Source organism: Anser anser (genome assembly GCF_964211835.1).
Source record: "Anser anser genome assembly, chromosome: 3".
NCBI lineage: Eukaryota > Metazoa > Chordata > Aves > Anseriformes > Anatidae > Anser > Anser anser.
Genome location: NC_139722.1, coordinates 66,603,196 through 66,620,682, shown reverse-complemented (window position 1 = coordinate 66,620,682; position 17,487 = coordinate 66,603,196). Strand labels below are relative to the sequence as shown.

Sequence of the window (17,487 nt, the reverse complement as noted above, 5' to 3'; positions counted from 1 at the left end):
GTGGCCAGGTCACAGTAACAGGGTAATTTTTCAGGTCCAGTGCCTAGGGCTGGATAACTGAGAGAAATCACTGCCTTATGCAAGTGCTGTGGAAAGCATCAGGCAGCACAATGCAGGGGCGTCCACATAATCCTAGGTGCAAGCTTGTGGCTGCCAGGACGTGTGTGACTCGGTGGTGGCTCTTCCCAACCTCAGCTCATTCCTGCAGGTCTCCCTGGTAGTGTCCCCTGCCGGCCCATCACGGAGGCTGGGACAAGGATGGCGAGTTCACACCAGCCATTCCCCACCCCAGGAGCACCGCCAGCCTTGCAGAGACCGCAGCCGCACCCTTCCCACCCCACACGGCTATGGAGACAACTATGGGCCCCACACGCCTCCAGCACCACTCCTTCCTTGTCACATCGCTGTCCCATGCTGCCAGCCTGGGGCCTTGCGGCCGGGCCCTTGGCTGTGCACCCGAGCAGCGGAGCTGAGGGAAGGCCCCTCTCTTACAGCACCCTGCTTTTGAGGCTCCCTTGTGAATCCCTCCCGTCCCTTGGGCAGACCTGGCTGAGAGGCCCCAGTTCTGTGCTTGGATGTGTTTCCATACAGAAAGTTGAGTTTTCATTTCTTGTCCTTCTGAGAAAGGTAGGTCCATAGCTAAGCTGGACCTACCTCTGGACTCCATTTTGTAGTCAGTTGCCTGTTCAAATCTGAGGAAGATGACCATAAAAACCTTCATCAGATGGCAACTCTGAGGAGACACTAAATCAGATACCAGCAGGCGTTCAACACAATGTGCTCAGTGCCACAGAGTGACTTCTGTGTGGCAGCTGGAGACAAGGCACTAACCTGCTGGTGACTTCGGGCCCAGTTAAAGAAAGGCGTCCCTATATGAGAGACACTGCTCAGCAGCTGAGATCACTTGTGTGCTTCTTTGTACTGTCAGTGCTCTTCTTTCTTACGATTTCTTTGTTGTGCTTTATAACGATGACCAGATCTTGCATGTCATCCCCTCTTTACAAATACGTGGACTTCTGCATTAGCTCAGAAGTCACAATTAGATCTGGTGCTACTTGTTTTGCAGAGAAAATAGATTAAGTGCAGATTAAGCTTCGGGTAGATTGCAAATGAAGGAAAACAAAAGGGCAGAACATGACCTTCTTAAAAGGGAATGTTTTGAATTTGACCATTTTTATTTTGGACCTGATAGTATACCAGACCATCAACAGCACAATGAAGATGACAGTTTAGGACCATAGGGTCATTCAGGCTGGAAGGGACCTCAGTAAGTCTCTGGTCCAACCTCTTCCTCACTGCAGGCTCACCTGAGAGCTCAGGGCTTTATCCAGTGAGGTCTTGAAAACCTCCAAGGACAGAGAGACTGCACAACATCTCTTGGCCACCTGATCCAATGCCAGACTGTTTTCACTGGGAAAAGGGTTTACTTATATCCACTCTAAACTTTTCATGTTTTAACTCTTGCCCATTGTCTTGTGTCCTCCCACCATACCTCACTGTAAAGAGTCCAGCTCCATCTTCTTGCTGACCTCCTTGTAGGTTCAGGAGGGCTGCTGTTAGGTGTTCCCTCCACCCCCCCGAAGCTGTCTGCCTCAGGCTGTACCAGCTCTGGTCCCTCAGTCCATCCAGGGCAAGTACTCCAGCTCTGACCATCTTAAGGGCCCTCTGTGAAAGTTACTCCAGTTTATCATTCTCTTCTTTACTGGGGGGTCTGTAGCCAGACATGATACTCCAGATGCAGCCTAGTGAGTGCTGAGTAAAGGAGGAGGATCAGTTCTCTTCACCTCTGGCTGTGCTCCTGGTCACACAGCCCAGGATGTTGTTGGCCCTCTTTGCTGCCAGGGCACACTGCTGGCTCATGCTCAGCTCCCTGTCTGCTAGCACCCCCCAAGGGCCTTTTCAGCAAAGCTGCTCACCGCCGTCAAGCCCCAGCCAGCATCGCTGCAGGGGGCTCTTCCTTGTGAGATGTACCTGTCATCGTTGAATTTCGTAAGGTTCCTGTCAGCCCATTCCTCCAGCCTCTCTAGGTCCCCCTGGGTGGCAGCCCTTTCCTCGAGCGTATCAACTGGCTCTGACGTTATGCAAGTGCTGTAAATTAGTAAATTCTCAACAGAGCAGCAAGAAGATCCCCCCCACCCCCTTCCCATTTTTAATCTCTTCTATTTGCAGAAAACATGGACATCTTGTAACAGTAGAGCAGAAAGAAGAAATGCGTAGGCTTAAGTATGGTGTTTAAACTGATAGCATAATCCTAAATTTGTATTAGCCAGCTGCTTTTTCTTCTAAATGGGGGAAAATATGTGATCTGGGATCACAGTATTAGAGAAGTTAGAGCTGGAAAATACCTGACAGGTCATCTACTACATACATAATGCAGGGTTTCTCTGACCATTACATTTTCTAATGTGTTGCGCTGTCTGTGTGCGAAAGGCGAAAGGGTCAAGTACTGGGGTTTAGTTCACTCCCTTGGAGGATAGCTGCATCTCGCCACGAAGACAATTTTTATTATGCTCACATAAATATTTCTTTTCTTATTTTCTTCCTATTATTCCTAATTATCACTTGTGTTATTCCTAAGCAACCCAACCATTGGTGTTTATGTGGTAAATACTGTGAAGTCCTATAGTTAATGGGGTTTGTTCAGCTATAGAATTCATAGCCAGTCAGTTGAATTTTTGCCATTAGATGTCACTACATGTACAGCAAACAGTTTTTAATAGACTTCATTTTTGTTTAGCCTTCCAGAAAAATGGGGGAGGGAATTGAGAGATGTAGGAGAGAGTCTGGTAGTACACTCTGAGATAACTACTTCTTAAGTAGTATATTGGATATTCCTTTACTAAAAGCAGCACAGAAGGAAACATAAGATTTTTGACTTAACTCCAACAACCAACAGATGATGCTGTGACCTTAAGCATATATAAATATGTTTAGCAGCTGCTGTGTAACATATTTATAAGTGTTTAGTGACCTGGAGGTTAATCAAAATGAGTTTGGTGATCTCAGCTCAGTTCTTAATGGACTCCACTTCATATTATAGCACTGATGCAGCACAATTTGTCACAGTTGGCAGTCTTTACTCAAAGGAGGCCCACTGTGGAGTGAGAATTAAAGGCTGAAGTAATACCTGATTATTTCTCCCTGAAGAAACTTTCCATTCTAGGCCATCGTAGAGCAGAATAATATGTGGAGGAACTCTGTACTGCACACTGCACCCGATCTCAGAATAATTTAACATTTATTTTTACAGGTTGTCGCCTTTCAAAGTTGCTGAATTAGCTCGTGCGTGCCCTGGTCAGTGCTGTGATAGGGAAAGGGGGAAGAACGAAGTTCGGCAAGGAATGGTGCTGAGTCTTTTCACTTGCTGGGCCCTTTCCAGAGATTGAGAGCTGTCTGCCTTCTAAGTGTGGCATTACATGGGAGGATGAAAGGGAAAGTCATTGCCTTGCCAGATGAAATTTCAGAATTAGGTTCTGCCATTCAGGTCTTTCAGGGTACGGAAGCAATTTTTTTTAGACTTTGGTTGTTTTCTTGCTGTCCTGGCCAAAGCTAGTATATTCCTTTTATTTAATTTCCACTCTGTCTAAACTGGAAATAGTTTCCTACTTTTTGATTTAGAGCTGTTGTACAGCAGTGTGCTTTCATGAGCTACAATTGAGATTGATGTACATAGTGGGTAACATGAAATAGGTTGTACCTCAATTTGAGACAATGAACAGCCCCACAGCTTAGAAGATATACATGCTATAGGAAGTAATAGTGTTGAAATATTAGTAGGTCGAGACCAATTTCAGCTTACCTGCAAGGTACAAGTCTCCTGTGTATTTTTAAAGCAAATGAAGGACACTGGAGAGACAGATACCTGTAGAGACTTCTGTCTTTTCCAGAATTCCATCCACACTCCATAAAAGAACCTTTCAAAATCTATTATTTCTTTTTTAAAACATAAAAATGCAATTGCACACTTTCTTCATCTGTGCTCATATCTTTACCCAGTAATGGGAAGGAGCTCACTTACCCAGCATGGAAAGAACTTTTCAGTTCACTGCATTTGTTGAAATACAACAATTTTCAGCTAGAAAAAGGGGAGGGGTATCTTAAGATACAATATTTACGTAAGAAAAGCATGCTTGTATGACTGAAATCTTTAAAAGTTGTTGCCAAATGGTCCTCCTCTTCTCTTTTCCCTTTGTAATTTTCCCTTGGAGCATTGCACCACTGTGCATTTTAAATCTTTTCCCTCCACTGCACATTACAAGCTTCATCAGGGAAATGACATTGTATGGCAGTTGTCTCCTTCATATCAAAAGAAAGCCTTTGCCTCTTTGCAAGAGTGAAGAAAAGTTTGTCTTCAGAGAGCAAAGGACAAAACTGACTTGGAAAAAGATGCTTTATTTAGATAACACATTCTCTTTTCCTTTGAAGAAATTCACAATGTGCCAAGAAAAATTAGGCCAAATAGTGCTTTAATGGTCTTCCTCCACTACCTCCTAAAAAAAAATAAAAAATCCATTTCTACCAATTGTGTTAAGAATCTGTCTTGAGTTTGGGGAAGACAAGAAGCCATTGAAGTAATTCAGGGTTGTTGGTTTGCAGGGGGTTGTCTGTTTTGTTTGAGTACTGTAAAATAATGAACAGCAGAATTTATACCAAAACTGCGTCTTCTACAGCAACATGCAACTTTCGCTGCCTATTTAATAAAATTAAATTGTTCTGGTTTTCTTTGGAGGGGGAAAAATGCGGACAGGTACCAAAGCTATGGCAGGGGAAGGAGGGGAGTTGCTTCCTTTTTTATCTTACTTATTTGAAAAACAGCATAAATTCATAGGGGTACATTGAAGAAAGAGATCTGAATTTTATATTTTCCTATGTAGGCTATGAATATACAAGTAAGTATATTTGTGCATGTCTTTTTATTTAAGCATACAATTATACATATATAACTATATACTCATATAGGTACCATAAAATTGTATCATCTTTAATGATACCAAGAAATGGTAGATAATTGTATTGTGGATGAAAAGAGTAAAAGGCTATTTTTGAAGTTGGGTGAAGCATTACATTGGGTTGCTCTGCTTACTTGGGTTCGATTATTTTCTTTCTTGCACCTCAGTTTCTCTATAGAGTTTGCTAAATCAGTTACAGGTGTACTTACCTACTGAAGTTCTAAAAAGTATCTAAGGTTTAGTCTTCAAAAATATTTCGTCTGAAATCTTCACATTTGAAGATGTGGAGAATTTCTTCCATTTTTTGGACAAACTTAAATCTCAGTTATGATAGCATTATACAGATACATGATTAACTTTCAAAATCAAAAAGGTTTCTTTTTTAAACAGTGCATTGTATGTACATCGTTTTTTGACAGATTGAACCTAAACAGCACACACAATATGGGCATTTTATTCAGTGCTGCAGTCAGGTCTGTGGTCATTATAATGGCATTTGCTAAATGACTGTGACTTTGGGCCCTAAATCAATACCGGAAACAGGAACATCTATTGTGTTATTAACAAAAAAATCCTTTTTGAAGGAGAAAAGAAGCAGGAATTTACATCTATATGATTTCATTGGGACTTTTGTGAATGCCACTTCTGGTCCTGAAGTTACACTCAAGATAAATGTTCATGTGCAGTTATTTTTTTCTCTTGAACCCTGGGACTGGCAGTGTTTACAGGAAACAAGGTGTGTTTGATAACATCAGATAAAGAAATCTGAAAGAGATTCTATGGCACCCATTTTTCTTCTGGTCATTTCATTGCATTTTGAGCTATGGCAGGCAAAGATTTCTATTAAATGGTCAAAACTTTCATTCAGTCTGAAATTTTTATACGCCAAACCTAGGTTCTAATTTTGACTCCTGATCACGTTGCTGTCTAGGGTAAATAACATGAGCTGTATTTTTGTGCTGATAGGTTGTGACATATAAAAACACCGTATACATTTCTTGAAATTTATGTTCAGTCCAATTCTGTCTCAGATACACAGTGACTAATTCAAGACTAATAGCTCCCCATGTAGGTAAAATGAACTAATTGCGTGCCTTCTCCTTAGCTATTTGCAAACAATAGGAGATGTATTCTGTGACAAACCACAGTATCTTCAGCGATGAGGTACGTAATGAGACTGTGTGTGTGTGTGCTTTTTCTTCTCGTAGGCAAGGCAATTTTCCTGCCATGAATCAAAGCGGTATTATGGGATCCAGCTCCCCCTACACTCAGCCGATGAACAACAGCTCTGGCTTGATGAACCCGCAGGCTCCTCCATACAGCATGGCACCTAACATGGTGAACAGCTCCACAGGTAATGGTGGGTAACGTTTCAGGAGTGGCCTTCCTCCAAAAACTTGTTTAAAGGTACCAGCCCTGAGCTGATGGCAAAGGATAGCCTTCTTCATTCGATTCACCCCTACCGGGGTAGTTTGGAGTGATTCGAAACTAGGCTGAGGTATTTGCGTTTTTTGTACAGTAACTCATGCATTTTTCATGAAGTCCTTTCGCACAGCATGTAGATGAGTACAATGTTTTGAAAGTTATAGCAACACTCGGACCCAGTTTGACGTAGGTGTTGACTAGCAAGTATTATGTATATTTGTGTGTGTGTCTGCAAGAGGGGGAAAGAGAAAAATCTCATCTCTGAAGAGGCTGCTGTTGCTTTTCAGTGTCTTGCTTCCTGAGGTTGCAATTTGAGATATTTAATGTAGTGCTGTTTTTAAAAAAAAAAGAGATGTGCACCTGCTCTGACTTGAAGATGCTGTAAGTTGGGCACTTAAAATAATTGCTCTGTTCTGAAAATATAGGCCTTATTTTCTGTGCTTCCAAAATTCATATAACCATCCATGGGGTTTCTGATGTTATTTAAATATCAGTATATGAAATTTAATCATAGTTTACTTCAGCAAACAAAGCATATTTAACGTAGATGTTGGATTTATCTTTCATATTGTGACTTGTGAATTCAGAATTATTTACAGATTTGTGTGCAACTTTGAAGACAGGTGAATATAATTCTGTGCAAATATGCTTCATCGTCCTTATTCAGCTTAACATCCTAACAATTATCTTCTATCGAGATGATACTTCAGTAAAGACCAGTTCTTTGATGAGGGAGGGTTCGGATGGAGTTTCAGTAACCCTGAAGTGGATCTTCCAGTCGTGGAGTTTCTGTGCATGCTTTACTGATTACATTAGCCTTTTTTGAAAATTAGTTTTTTAAAGTATTTTTGAAACAGCTGGACAGGTTGCGCTAATGTGATTTGATTTCTTAGTTGTATGTGCTTCTACTTGGTTTATTTCTTTACAGATACCTTGTTGCTTAAATTGTATATTACCAAGAGCCTGTGTTACAGTATCTTCCTCTCTGCCCTGCGTAACTTGTTCCATTCCTTCATCCTTTGCCTCCTTCCCTGCCTTTCCTTCCTCTCAATTTTATATGCCTCTGCTTCTTAGGCAGAAAATGGCCATGTGAAATTCTAGTGTCTAGTATGTCCAGAGGGCTTCTTTCCTGTGTTTAGGAGCTCCCAAGGTACTTAAGGGTGTCTTATTTTTCAAGAATATGATGTTACATCTTTGTTAGCAGAAGAAACTGAATAGAAGCTGTTAATCAGCAAGCTTTTTTTTTTTTAAAAAAAAAAAGACCAAAAATCTTTTTTCAGTTTTTCTTGAAAGCCATTGGTTAGTCCAGACAGCACAGCACACTTGTACTGTCTGGATGAAGAGGGAAAAGCTATTGAAAAGACCATTAGATAATAGCTTGCTTTTCCCCCACCAGAGCTGTCCCAGGTAATATTATGTTTTGTTTGTGTAGTTATGTGTTTTGTCTGGCTTGCTGAAATAAAATTACTTCTGAGCATTGAAACTGTGCTATAAATTCTGTTTTGCTATTAGCAGAAGTAATTTTTCCCCCTTTTCCTTTGGCCCCCAGAGCTGCAAAAATAACCAACAGCAAACAGATGGCAGAGTGCCTTGCCTAAGAAGATTTATGTATTCCTAAGGAATAACCAGTTTAAAGGAAGATTCACAGAGGTTTTTTTGTTCAGATAATTCAGCCATTCGTTATTTCATACAGTGGAAATCTGTTCAATGCAAGGCCATTTATCCTAGCAGTCTTTTGTATGGGGTAGTCATACTCTTTTTATTGTGTTATGCATTCTGAAATATTGGATTTTTAATAATTTAAACATTTATCAGGTTTTTTTTTTTTTCTGCCAGTGCATTTGTGAGGTTTTCTTTTGTTCCAGTTTTATTAATTCAAAGATTACCCAATAGAAAGTAAGTATGAGATGAACCGGAGGAGTTCAGTGCACCTCTTCTCCTCTGTGTGTGAGCAGACACGCATCTAGATTACACTCTATTGCTTTACACGGCTGGCCTCCAACAGCACAGAGCGTGGTGGTGCAGAGGGGAAAAAAAAGAGAAAATGAGGCGTGGGTACACTGCTGGGGGCACATGCAGTGGGAACGCTGCCATTGCCCATATGCTGACTCGTCATTCTGCTGGGGTCAAAGAAACGAAGGGCTGAGCTTAAGACAAGTGTCAATACAGGACTTAAAATGATATTGTCTTGAGCCAGGGGAGCACTGCAGGCTCTGCTCTTGCCCATGCACTGCATTTGATGAGATGGAGAACATGCAGATGGTGCCTGCTTACAGGCCGAAAGCGGCATTATCTGTGACACAAAGAGCAACGCCGCTATCTGGCTCTTTTTCCCACTAGTTTAAAGCCACACCAGCCAGGAAAAACAGGGTTCGGTTAGTGCGTAGGGCCAAAAAAAGCAACTGAGTAGCTGCTGGTGGAGTCAAGTGAGAGGGTTAACTTGCTGACATGCACTGAGCATGAACAACTGTTGTTTCAGTAACAGGCTAATGAAAAACTAAGGTAAGCAACATGGAGAAGTTGGTTTCTTGGTTTTCTGGGGTTTGAGAGTGCAATTACGTTGCCTGTTTCGGGGATGGAAGGTAGGTTTTGGTTTATTTGTTGTAATCAAATGCAGTCAGTTTTAGGTTTTGCTCTGTAAAACAGAGGAAGATTGCAGATGCTTTTTGAAATTTACATGGTTGCAGAACTTCAGTACAGCTGAGTATAACAATTTTTGCCACCTGTTTTTATTAGTATTTATAACTCCTCATTACCAGTTGACCTTATTTTATTATTATTATATTTTAATTAATATCATTATCAAAAGGAATATCATGTTGCAGTTCAGCATCCTGGTATTTCAGCAGTGACTGTGGATCAAAGAATACATCACCAGCTTTTGCTGATATAGAACAGTTTAGGAACACAGAAATTATGAGATCAAAGCAGATGGATCCTTCTGGTAGAGTATCCCAACCATACCAATACCAAAAGCTTCAAGAACAAGTGCCAGAATCCTTTCACAATTATGGAACAAACTGCCATACAGAGAAGTGGTATAAACTCCGCTGTCCTTTTGTTATAGAGAGGTTCACATTCTCATACATAATTTATATATTTTTCCCCTCCATTTTTTAATTTTAGGCTTTAAAAATGTAATAAAAGGAAACTTACAAAACCAACATCAATACAATAACAAATTCACGCTGCTAACCTTGGTAATTCTTGTGAAAATTAGCGTTAAAAAGAAGTAATATGGAGTTTGTATCTCATAGATTTCCATATTGTACTTGCACAGAGAGTGGCACCCAAAACCTCTCCTACTACCCCTGGAGGTGAACCTACAGTAGAAAGGCATTCATACTGCCTGTACCTCTGTTGTACCCAAACCTTTCATTTTTCTGGGTTTTGTGATTCCAAGAAAATTTTGAACATTGGAATACTTAAAACATGAAGCTCTAAAAAAAGTAAAGGAATTAAAAGAACACTCTTTAGAACAGATACAACGTTTACATTTTCATATATAATATATTTTCGACTTTGTATTTATTTGGCTGAACCCCTGATAGAGAAAGCAATTATATTTATAAATGTGAAGCATTTTTTAGAAATCTAAATTGTTTTTCTCTGTTTTGCGGCTTGGTTGGTTTTCATTTTTCAGAAGAATGAAGAACTCCATTTATTTTATTTTATTTTTTTCTCTGACACATACCTTCATGTGAGCTATTCTATAATGCACATATAAATACAGTTTTCAGAGGACACCAGTAGTTGGTAGCAGGTTAAATATCGCATCACCTGCAGTCCGAACAGGCAATGACCATAATTTGGTGGTCACCGTGTGACTGTAAGTCAAGCCAGCTCTTACGGTACACGTACCTGCATCCCAAAACGCATGCACTTGTCATCCCACAGTCCAGAGGGCTGGTAGGCAGAAAGGAGGTGTGGCACTGACATCCTTGGCCGCCTGCACACCCATTTCACAATCAGGAGCCCGAGCATCCTCGGCTGTGTTTTTACCCACAGGGGAACGGTCAGTTATGGCAGGATGTTAGGCAATGCTGTTCTGCTGTTGTCCCTGTTCTGTTGTGGGTTTTTTTTTTGTGGGTATAAAAGCAGTGGGGATTCTTTTGCCAGCTCCATATGAGTCATAAATTCTCTGCTTTTTCTTTTTTTTTCCTTTTTTTATTTTTTTTTGGAGGGAGAGTGCTAGGGGCAGGAGGGAGGGAGAAATGTCTTACAAAGGATGTAATATTCTGTTTTGTAGAGCGTGATTTGTTATTGCACTAGCAATAAAGAGAAAAACAATGTTTGTGTATTGCTGCTCTTACAGTATTTCATCATCTTCTGGGACTGATAGTGCAGCCTTTAGCAAAAAAGAATACTTTGCTGCAGTTTCACTCTTGTCAATATATGCCTTTGAGTACATTAAATTCAGCGTGGAATAGTTAATTCAGGACCTTGACCCATACTTGCTTTTTGAAACCATTCTAGCTCTTAAATTCTTATAATAAGCCAGAGGCTAGTACTTGAAACCTATTCACAGTATGCTACAGCACTTTTTAAGTCAAGATTTCCCTGTTATCCTTTTCTCTAAAATGTTTTATCTTTTGGTCTGTACTTCACACGCAGAATTATTAGTACCTATGTAGAAAGAGAGCGTGTCTTAATTTAGCACTTTCGTGACAATAACAGTATTTCGCTGCTCGGAAAGGGTCAAAACAATGTTCTTGCTGTACTGCTTTGCTAAAAAGTGAAGGAGTGTCTGTTTGCAAATCACTGGAGAATACGTTTGCAAGAAGTTATGAAACAGCATTTCAACAGCGGATGGAAAAGTAGCTGTGGAAACATGTTAGGTAAAAGCTATAGGGAGACCTTAGAGTTTGCTAGTAAAACCCTTGCAGTTCTCCTCTTCAAAGTAGAAAGAAGTGATGTAGATGAAGCAAATAATTTAGAACAAAAAGTGGAACAGATTTGTGAAGCCATATTAATTTTTTCATAATTGTCTCCAACTCCTGATAGTTGGAGACGATATTATGTATGCAAATACCACAAAACAAGAAATATGCAATACACAAAATGAATTGGTGTTTTTACATTCCCAGACCTGAATAATATAGTCAGAATATGTGGTTCATTGCGGACTAGAGTCCCTTGCCCTTTACATGAGATGTTAACTGAAACCTCGCTGGAAGAGAGATTTTATAAAGGAGCTCTAATGGAAACAGGACTACCAGGAATGGGCAGAATTATCCTATTCTTTTATAATAGAAATACAATGTGCCAACCTAGATAACAGCGAGAGATCAACAGAGGATTTAGCCATGCAGAACTCTGGTGAAGAAGTATCGTTGTTAACTTTACTTTGTTTGACCTCTCTAAAATAGCTTTAGAGGAGAAGGGTCATTTTTGGTTTGCTTTTAACTAAAACTAAGATGTCTTTTTAGCACTTTCACAGCATGAAATGTGTTAAAATGGATTTTGTATAACAGTTTTGCATCCCAGTTTGAAACCAGACTGTGGCATACATTTGACCATTTTGCTATGTACATTTAAAAAAATCTCTAAAAGAAAAGTAACTTTTTTTAAACTGTAGAATTCAAAACTAAAATGTGTTAGGCTGCCATCCTTCACTCCATAATGGTCACAAGCTGCCCCAACTCTTCAAACAGTATAAGGGCAAAATGCATACAAATCACATGCGTAGTGGATGCTGGCTTCCCAGTATAATATTGCTTGGCTGTTTTGTTGAGGTTTCACACACATACATAAAAATAACAGCATTTTTAGCTGATCCCAATAGATTTTCTCTGCAGCTGCATCACTTGAAAAAGGCTTTTTGTTCAATTCTTGAAGTCTTAAGTATTGCAAGTAAATTTTTTTTAAGCTCAATTATGAATTATGTGTTGTGATGACTTTAAGGGCTTGATTGGGCTACAAATGTGCTTTGAAAAAACAAGAAAATGTGCCCATGAAAAACACCAGCAGTTCAAAGCTGAATATTGAGCATACAGTTGTAAACTCACATGGCACATGGCTGGGTAGGTTTTTTTGGCAGACCCATAGTCTCAACCTGCAGTGATGCTAAAGATATTAGCAAATTAGCACTGCAAAGCTTGCCAGCGTATTCGCCAGAGTCCTGCTCATGCTCTCACTGCTGTAATTAAAACTAATTATTTTCTAAAACATAGTAATACATGAATATGTGCAATAATCATTTTGTAGTGGGCAATCTGTGAAGCATTTTTAAAGCTTCTTTTCCCCCTCCTCTCTTTGGCTTGCTATGCACTGTGCCTGCTGCCTAGTGTGAGCCAGCATTGTCATTTTGCAGAGGCACACTAGGTCTGGTAATGATCACATTCTTTTTTTTTTCCCCTTTTTTATTTTTTTTAAGCAAATGCTTTGCTGATTCTTAAAATTTGTGAGCTTGGGATACGTATTTTTTTCTTTCTCATTTCTTTATAGGTTATTCTAGCCTATGTTTTTTTTATCTCAGATCCTTCTTTGAAAGCAGGACATGAGGGGGAGAAAAAAGAGGGAGAGGGAGGGAAGATAATCCAGTCTTTCATAAATGCTGTGCACATGGTTTTCTGCAGGAAAAGAATCGCCTGGTGTCTTGCTGTTGTTCTTTGGTTATTTGCATTGATTCAGTGTCATGGCACCTCCTCGCATCTGCTCTGCCCAGTATTTTCTGTGTATTTATCTGAATGTTTCTTCTTGCATCTTTCTAGAAATCCAGGAACCCAGCAGCTCTGCAGCAATAATACTATACTTAGGACTCACATCTTCAAATATACAAAAAAAAAAAGCCTTAAACTCCTCACACCCCTGGGAAGCAACTGCGTGCCATTATCAGGGAAAGACATTTGTGCGTTCATTATAGTCCCACCTCATTTTGGCAGGAGGGGAAAAGTTGACTGCTGTTTCTCAGAGCAGAGTTTGCAGCTTGTAATTCTGTAGTTAAAGCTCACAAGGCTGAGCAACTCGTCCTGAAGATAGTCGGGGCAGTAATTACCTGCTGGACGCCAGTCTTAATGCAGAAGCGCAATTGGGAAATCCAGCCTTTTTCTCGGATTCAAAATTGAAAGTAAAATCTACGTCATTTTCGTCTCCGTTAGTCTGTTGCTAAAGGGAAAGTGCAGGAGTAACTGAGGTAGACTGCTGGTCTGGTGAACTGTACTGGTAAACTGCCCTTGGGTAGCTGCAGACCACCAGCGCCATGAGAAACAAATTTTCCTTCGTAAAGTGTTTTTTATCGTTGTTGTATGGTGCTTGCATTCTTCCTTTGTTCTTTTTCTTTTATTTCCTCACTTTTCTTTTATTTCCTCACTTCCACTGAAGAGGTGTGCAGGTTTCCGGATGCTAGAATGAAAGGACGGAGGTGGGATAACCTCTGCCTCACGTGTGCCCACAGGCTGGCAGCAGGAAGCGTTTTTTTCCTACCGAGCCAAACACAGTCATGCTTAACTGTTTCTCCTGTTTTCGATTAGCACCTATGGGTCTTGCAGATATGATGACACCCGGTGAGTCCAAACTACCCCTTCCTCTCAAAGCAGATGGCAAAGAAGAAGGAGCCCCTCAGCCCGAGAGCAAGTCAAAGGTATTTACCACCTCCGCACGTGGTGTTGGTTCAGCCCGCAGGAGTCTGCTGTGTTGTCTCCATCTTCTGGTTTTGGCCTACCCACTTCTGTTCTCTCCTGCATGCCTTTCCATTCACGTGCAATCTCTTTGTTTGTTTCTTTTTTTTTTTTTTTTTTTCCCTTCATTGTGTGGATCTGAAAGTTACTAGTTCTTACGGCATTTTAACTTGCGGGGGCAAAGCATCCCAAGCCAAAAGTTGCGTGGGGATTCGGCTGTGCCAGGTGGGTGGGGAAGAAGGGTCTTTGCCTGGTTTTAATCCTTGCAGCCATTTTTCTCTGCCTTCAGTTATAGCTTCCTGTTTTGGCCGCCTCAGCAGCAGCAACATACTTTAATATTTTGCTTTCCTGCCTTATTTGATAAAATAAGGTGAACAGCTTGTTTTTTTTCTTTCTTTCATAAGGGGAAACCCATGCTTAGCATTCCATGTGAGCTTGAAATAAGCATGGTGGCTTAGTGACTTTAGCCAAGCATCCAGCAAACTTTCCAAATTATACTAATTAAGAATGTTGTTTTAATACTTTATATATATATATAAATATATTTATATATGTGTGTGTTTTCTGTATGTGTCTATCTGTTTATATATATTTTATATATAAAAAATTGGTCAGTCTGTTAAACTGGATGTATTTTTTTTTGTTTTTAATAAAGTTTGCCCTGCCTTTGTCATATTATTTTTTTTTTATTCCTCTACCACAGGATAGCTACAGCTCTCAGGGTATTTCTCAGCCCCCAACCCCAGGCAACCTGCCAGTCCCTTCCCCAATGTCCCCAAGCTCTGCTAGCATCTCCTCATTTCATGGAGATGAAAGTGATAGCATTAGCAGCCCAGGCTGGCCAAAGACTCCATCAAGCCCTGTAAGTGGCTCTGGTTTTTTTGGTTTTTGTTTATTTTTTTGTAATTAATTATATTTTAATGCTTGCTTGTTTGTTTTATAAATTCCTTTTCTTCATTATTTATCCACTAAACAGTTTTCTTTCTTTATAACACTGGGTACAAATTCTGCTCTCGGACACATGACTGTAAGTTCCACTGCCTGGCTTCAGTGGGGCCTGAGCATGCTTATCCAAGGGCAAAATTTGTCCCAACAGTACTTTGAAATAAGAAAGAGTAAAATTGCGTGCATCATGCAAGTGTGCTGTCTGGTAATACAGCAGTTGTTGTGAAGAAAACATCCTGTTAATGCATCAGCTTCCAAGCATGCGGACTGTGTTGTTAAGGACAAATTCATTTCTGTTCCTGGGCCCAAACTCCTTCACACAACTGTCTTCACTCTGGTTGCTGCATTTGTCTTTGCTAGTGTTATTTGGGGGTGGGAGGGGGAAGGGGGAAAGGGGGAAAAAAAAAGATACATGAAAGTTTGAATTGCAGACTTAGCACCACAAAAAAGCTGCCATGTATATTTTCAAAACATTTTATATTTTGAATTGTGTATGTGGAAATACATATATTAGGTTCTCGGGATATGATCTAAAACAAAATTGTTTCTGATTTGTTTCTTTCAATTACTTAGAAATAACCCAGATTGTGGGTAGAATAAAACTGGTATGTGTAAGTTCTTAGAAAACTATTTTAGGTGAATAATGTTTAGTCATTCTCGTACAAGAAAAACCTGAGAGATGTGCATGGAACTAAAAAAATAAATGTCATATATATATATATATGCACATAGAACAATCTATGTACATATATAGACATATATAGAAAAGAGAATGTTGCCTTAAGACTATATGGCCTATGGGAAGCAAATGTCTACTTGGCCATTTTTGCTTTTTGTGTTCTTTAATAGGAAAATGTATGTTGTTCTTCTATTATTTTCTTTCTGCTAAAAATAATAATGATAATAGTTTCTTTGTAGCAAAATACTGCAATATTTTTTTGAGAAATATAAAGTGTTTTTTTTTCCAATGTTGACGTTCTCTTAAAATAGCAACAATTCTTTGATAACAATTTAGTTTTCACAAAGCGATATGTTACAGAGTATGTCTTAAAATCAGAGGAAGGCCAATTGGAGTAACAAAGGTCTACCCATCCAAAAGCCAGATGTGAATGCCCTGAGCAGAGGGGCGGCGTGGCATGAAATGCACCACCTCGATGTTTTGATGTTTATTTGGCAGCAACTTTGAGTCTCAGAAGGCAGCTGGTGTTACTTGTTCCCACAAAGTCTCATTCTTAACAGTGTTTCTAAGAGGGTGGTACCAAAAACGGGGTTAATTTTCTTTGTAAGAGTGTTTTGAGCTTGGTAGGTTTTCTGGAGGAAAGCAAGAGATCTATTGCATAGGCTGTCTGACCCATCAAGTCCTTCTGCAATGCATTCCTGAGCTCATTGTATAAACTACACAACAAATCCTAGAGCCATTGTGAACATATGTAGAGTTTTTTTCCATATAAATATGGCAAAGTTTAGTGTTGGAAAAAATGAATAGAGAAAGTTTGTGTTTTCAGTGTAAAAGCTTCTCTTTGGAACGCCCTTCTCTTCAAGTGCCGCTAGACCTTTAGCTTCAGTTAGGTTCTTGGTGCACAGGTAGGGATAAATACAGTGCTTTGGAATGATGGAAAAATGAGTGCTGTAAATTAGCTGATCTCTTTTTACCTATGAAGGCCAGTGTATTGGATAACTTCATCGACTTCAACAGCAGCCTGACATAGACTGGAAGATTGATTGCAGGCATTTTGTTACACTTGAAAACAGGCCAAATTTGTTCATTAAATCCCAGAGCTGCTTCTTGGGCTACAACTTCTCCATTCCAGCAGAGGATAAAAGCAAGGGTGAATGGACTCACAATATCCCTGTGATCCTACTAAGTGGATCCTCTCTTTCAGCAGTTCTATATGGAACCGAGGCATAACAAAATGTAAAGAAGGAACTGTTTTGTGTTATGTTGTGAGGGCTCTTAAGGTGTATAGGTAAAAGGACATCTCTGCTCTGCTAATTTTACATGTAGCGTTCATCCCTGACAGTCTGAGAATCTTCAAAATCCTTTAAAAGAGAATTTGAAAGTGGGTCTGCACTATGCAGGGTCACTCTAGGACAAGGATTACGTAGCCTCACCATGCAAGGGTCTGTGTTAGAGCTATACAACTTCAGTAGGGGATAGGTGTATTGAAAATAAAGTATGAGCTTAGGGAAATTTAATAGGGGAATTGGCTTTGGTATCCACATTCTTTGTTGTTGTTTTTTTAATCACCCATTTAAACATAGCCAGTCGTATCTGTAGAATGACTGGGAATTGAGGGCAGGATAGGATACAACCAAGTTAGTGAAGGTATGTGCTACAGGATTGCACCAGCATTCTTTTATCACCAAAATTATCAACAAACTTTACAAAAGAAATGTTCACGATCTGTGTTCTTCCAGCATTGCCTGGTGTGCCCTCACTCGAGCTAACAATCTGTTAATGGTATCATCTTGTAATAAACCCCTATTTTCCAGGGGTTAACATTGACCTATAGGCAAATTTAGTCTTCCAGCTGAATGTGCCCATGTGG

At 39.9% G+C, this 17,487-nt stretch overlaps 1 protein-coding gene across 6 annotated transcripts in view; it reads left to right on the top strand.

Annotated features, from left to right (window-relative positions):
• The window catches only part of ARID1B (AT-rich interaction domain 1B), a 327,483-nt gene that overhangs the window by 278,770 nt on the left and 31,226 nt on the right, over window positions 1–17,487 (top strand). For 4 of the 6 annotated variants that reach the window (XM_083829044.1, XM_083829042.1, XM_083829045.1 and 1 more), the window contains 3 exons: window positions 6,158–6,303; window positions 13,847–13,956; window positions 14,697–14,855. In XM_083829044.1, the coding sequence (XP_083685170.1) occupies window positions 6,158–6,303; window positions 13,847–13,956; window positions 14,697–14,855 (415 nt within the window). The remainder of the gene's footprint in view (window positions 1–6,157; window positions 6,304–13,846; window positions 13,957–14,696; window positions 14,856–17,487) is intronic. The other 2 variants (XM_083829046.1, XM_083829047.1) reach the window with 1 other exon arrangement.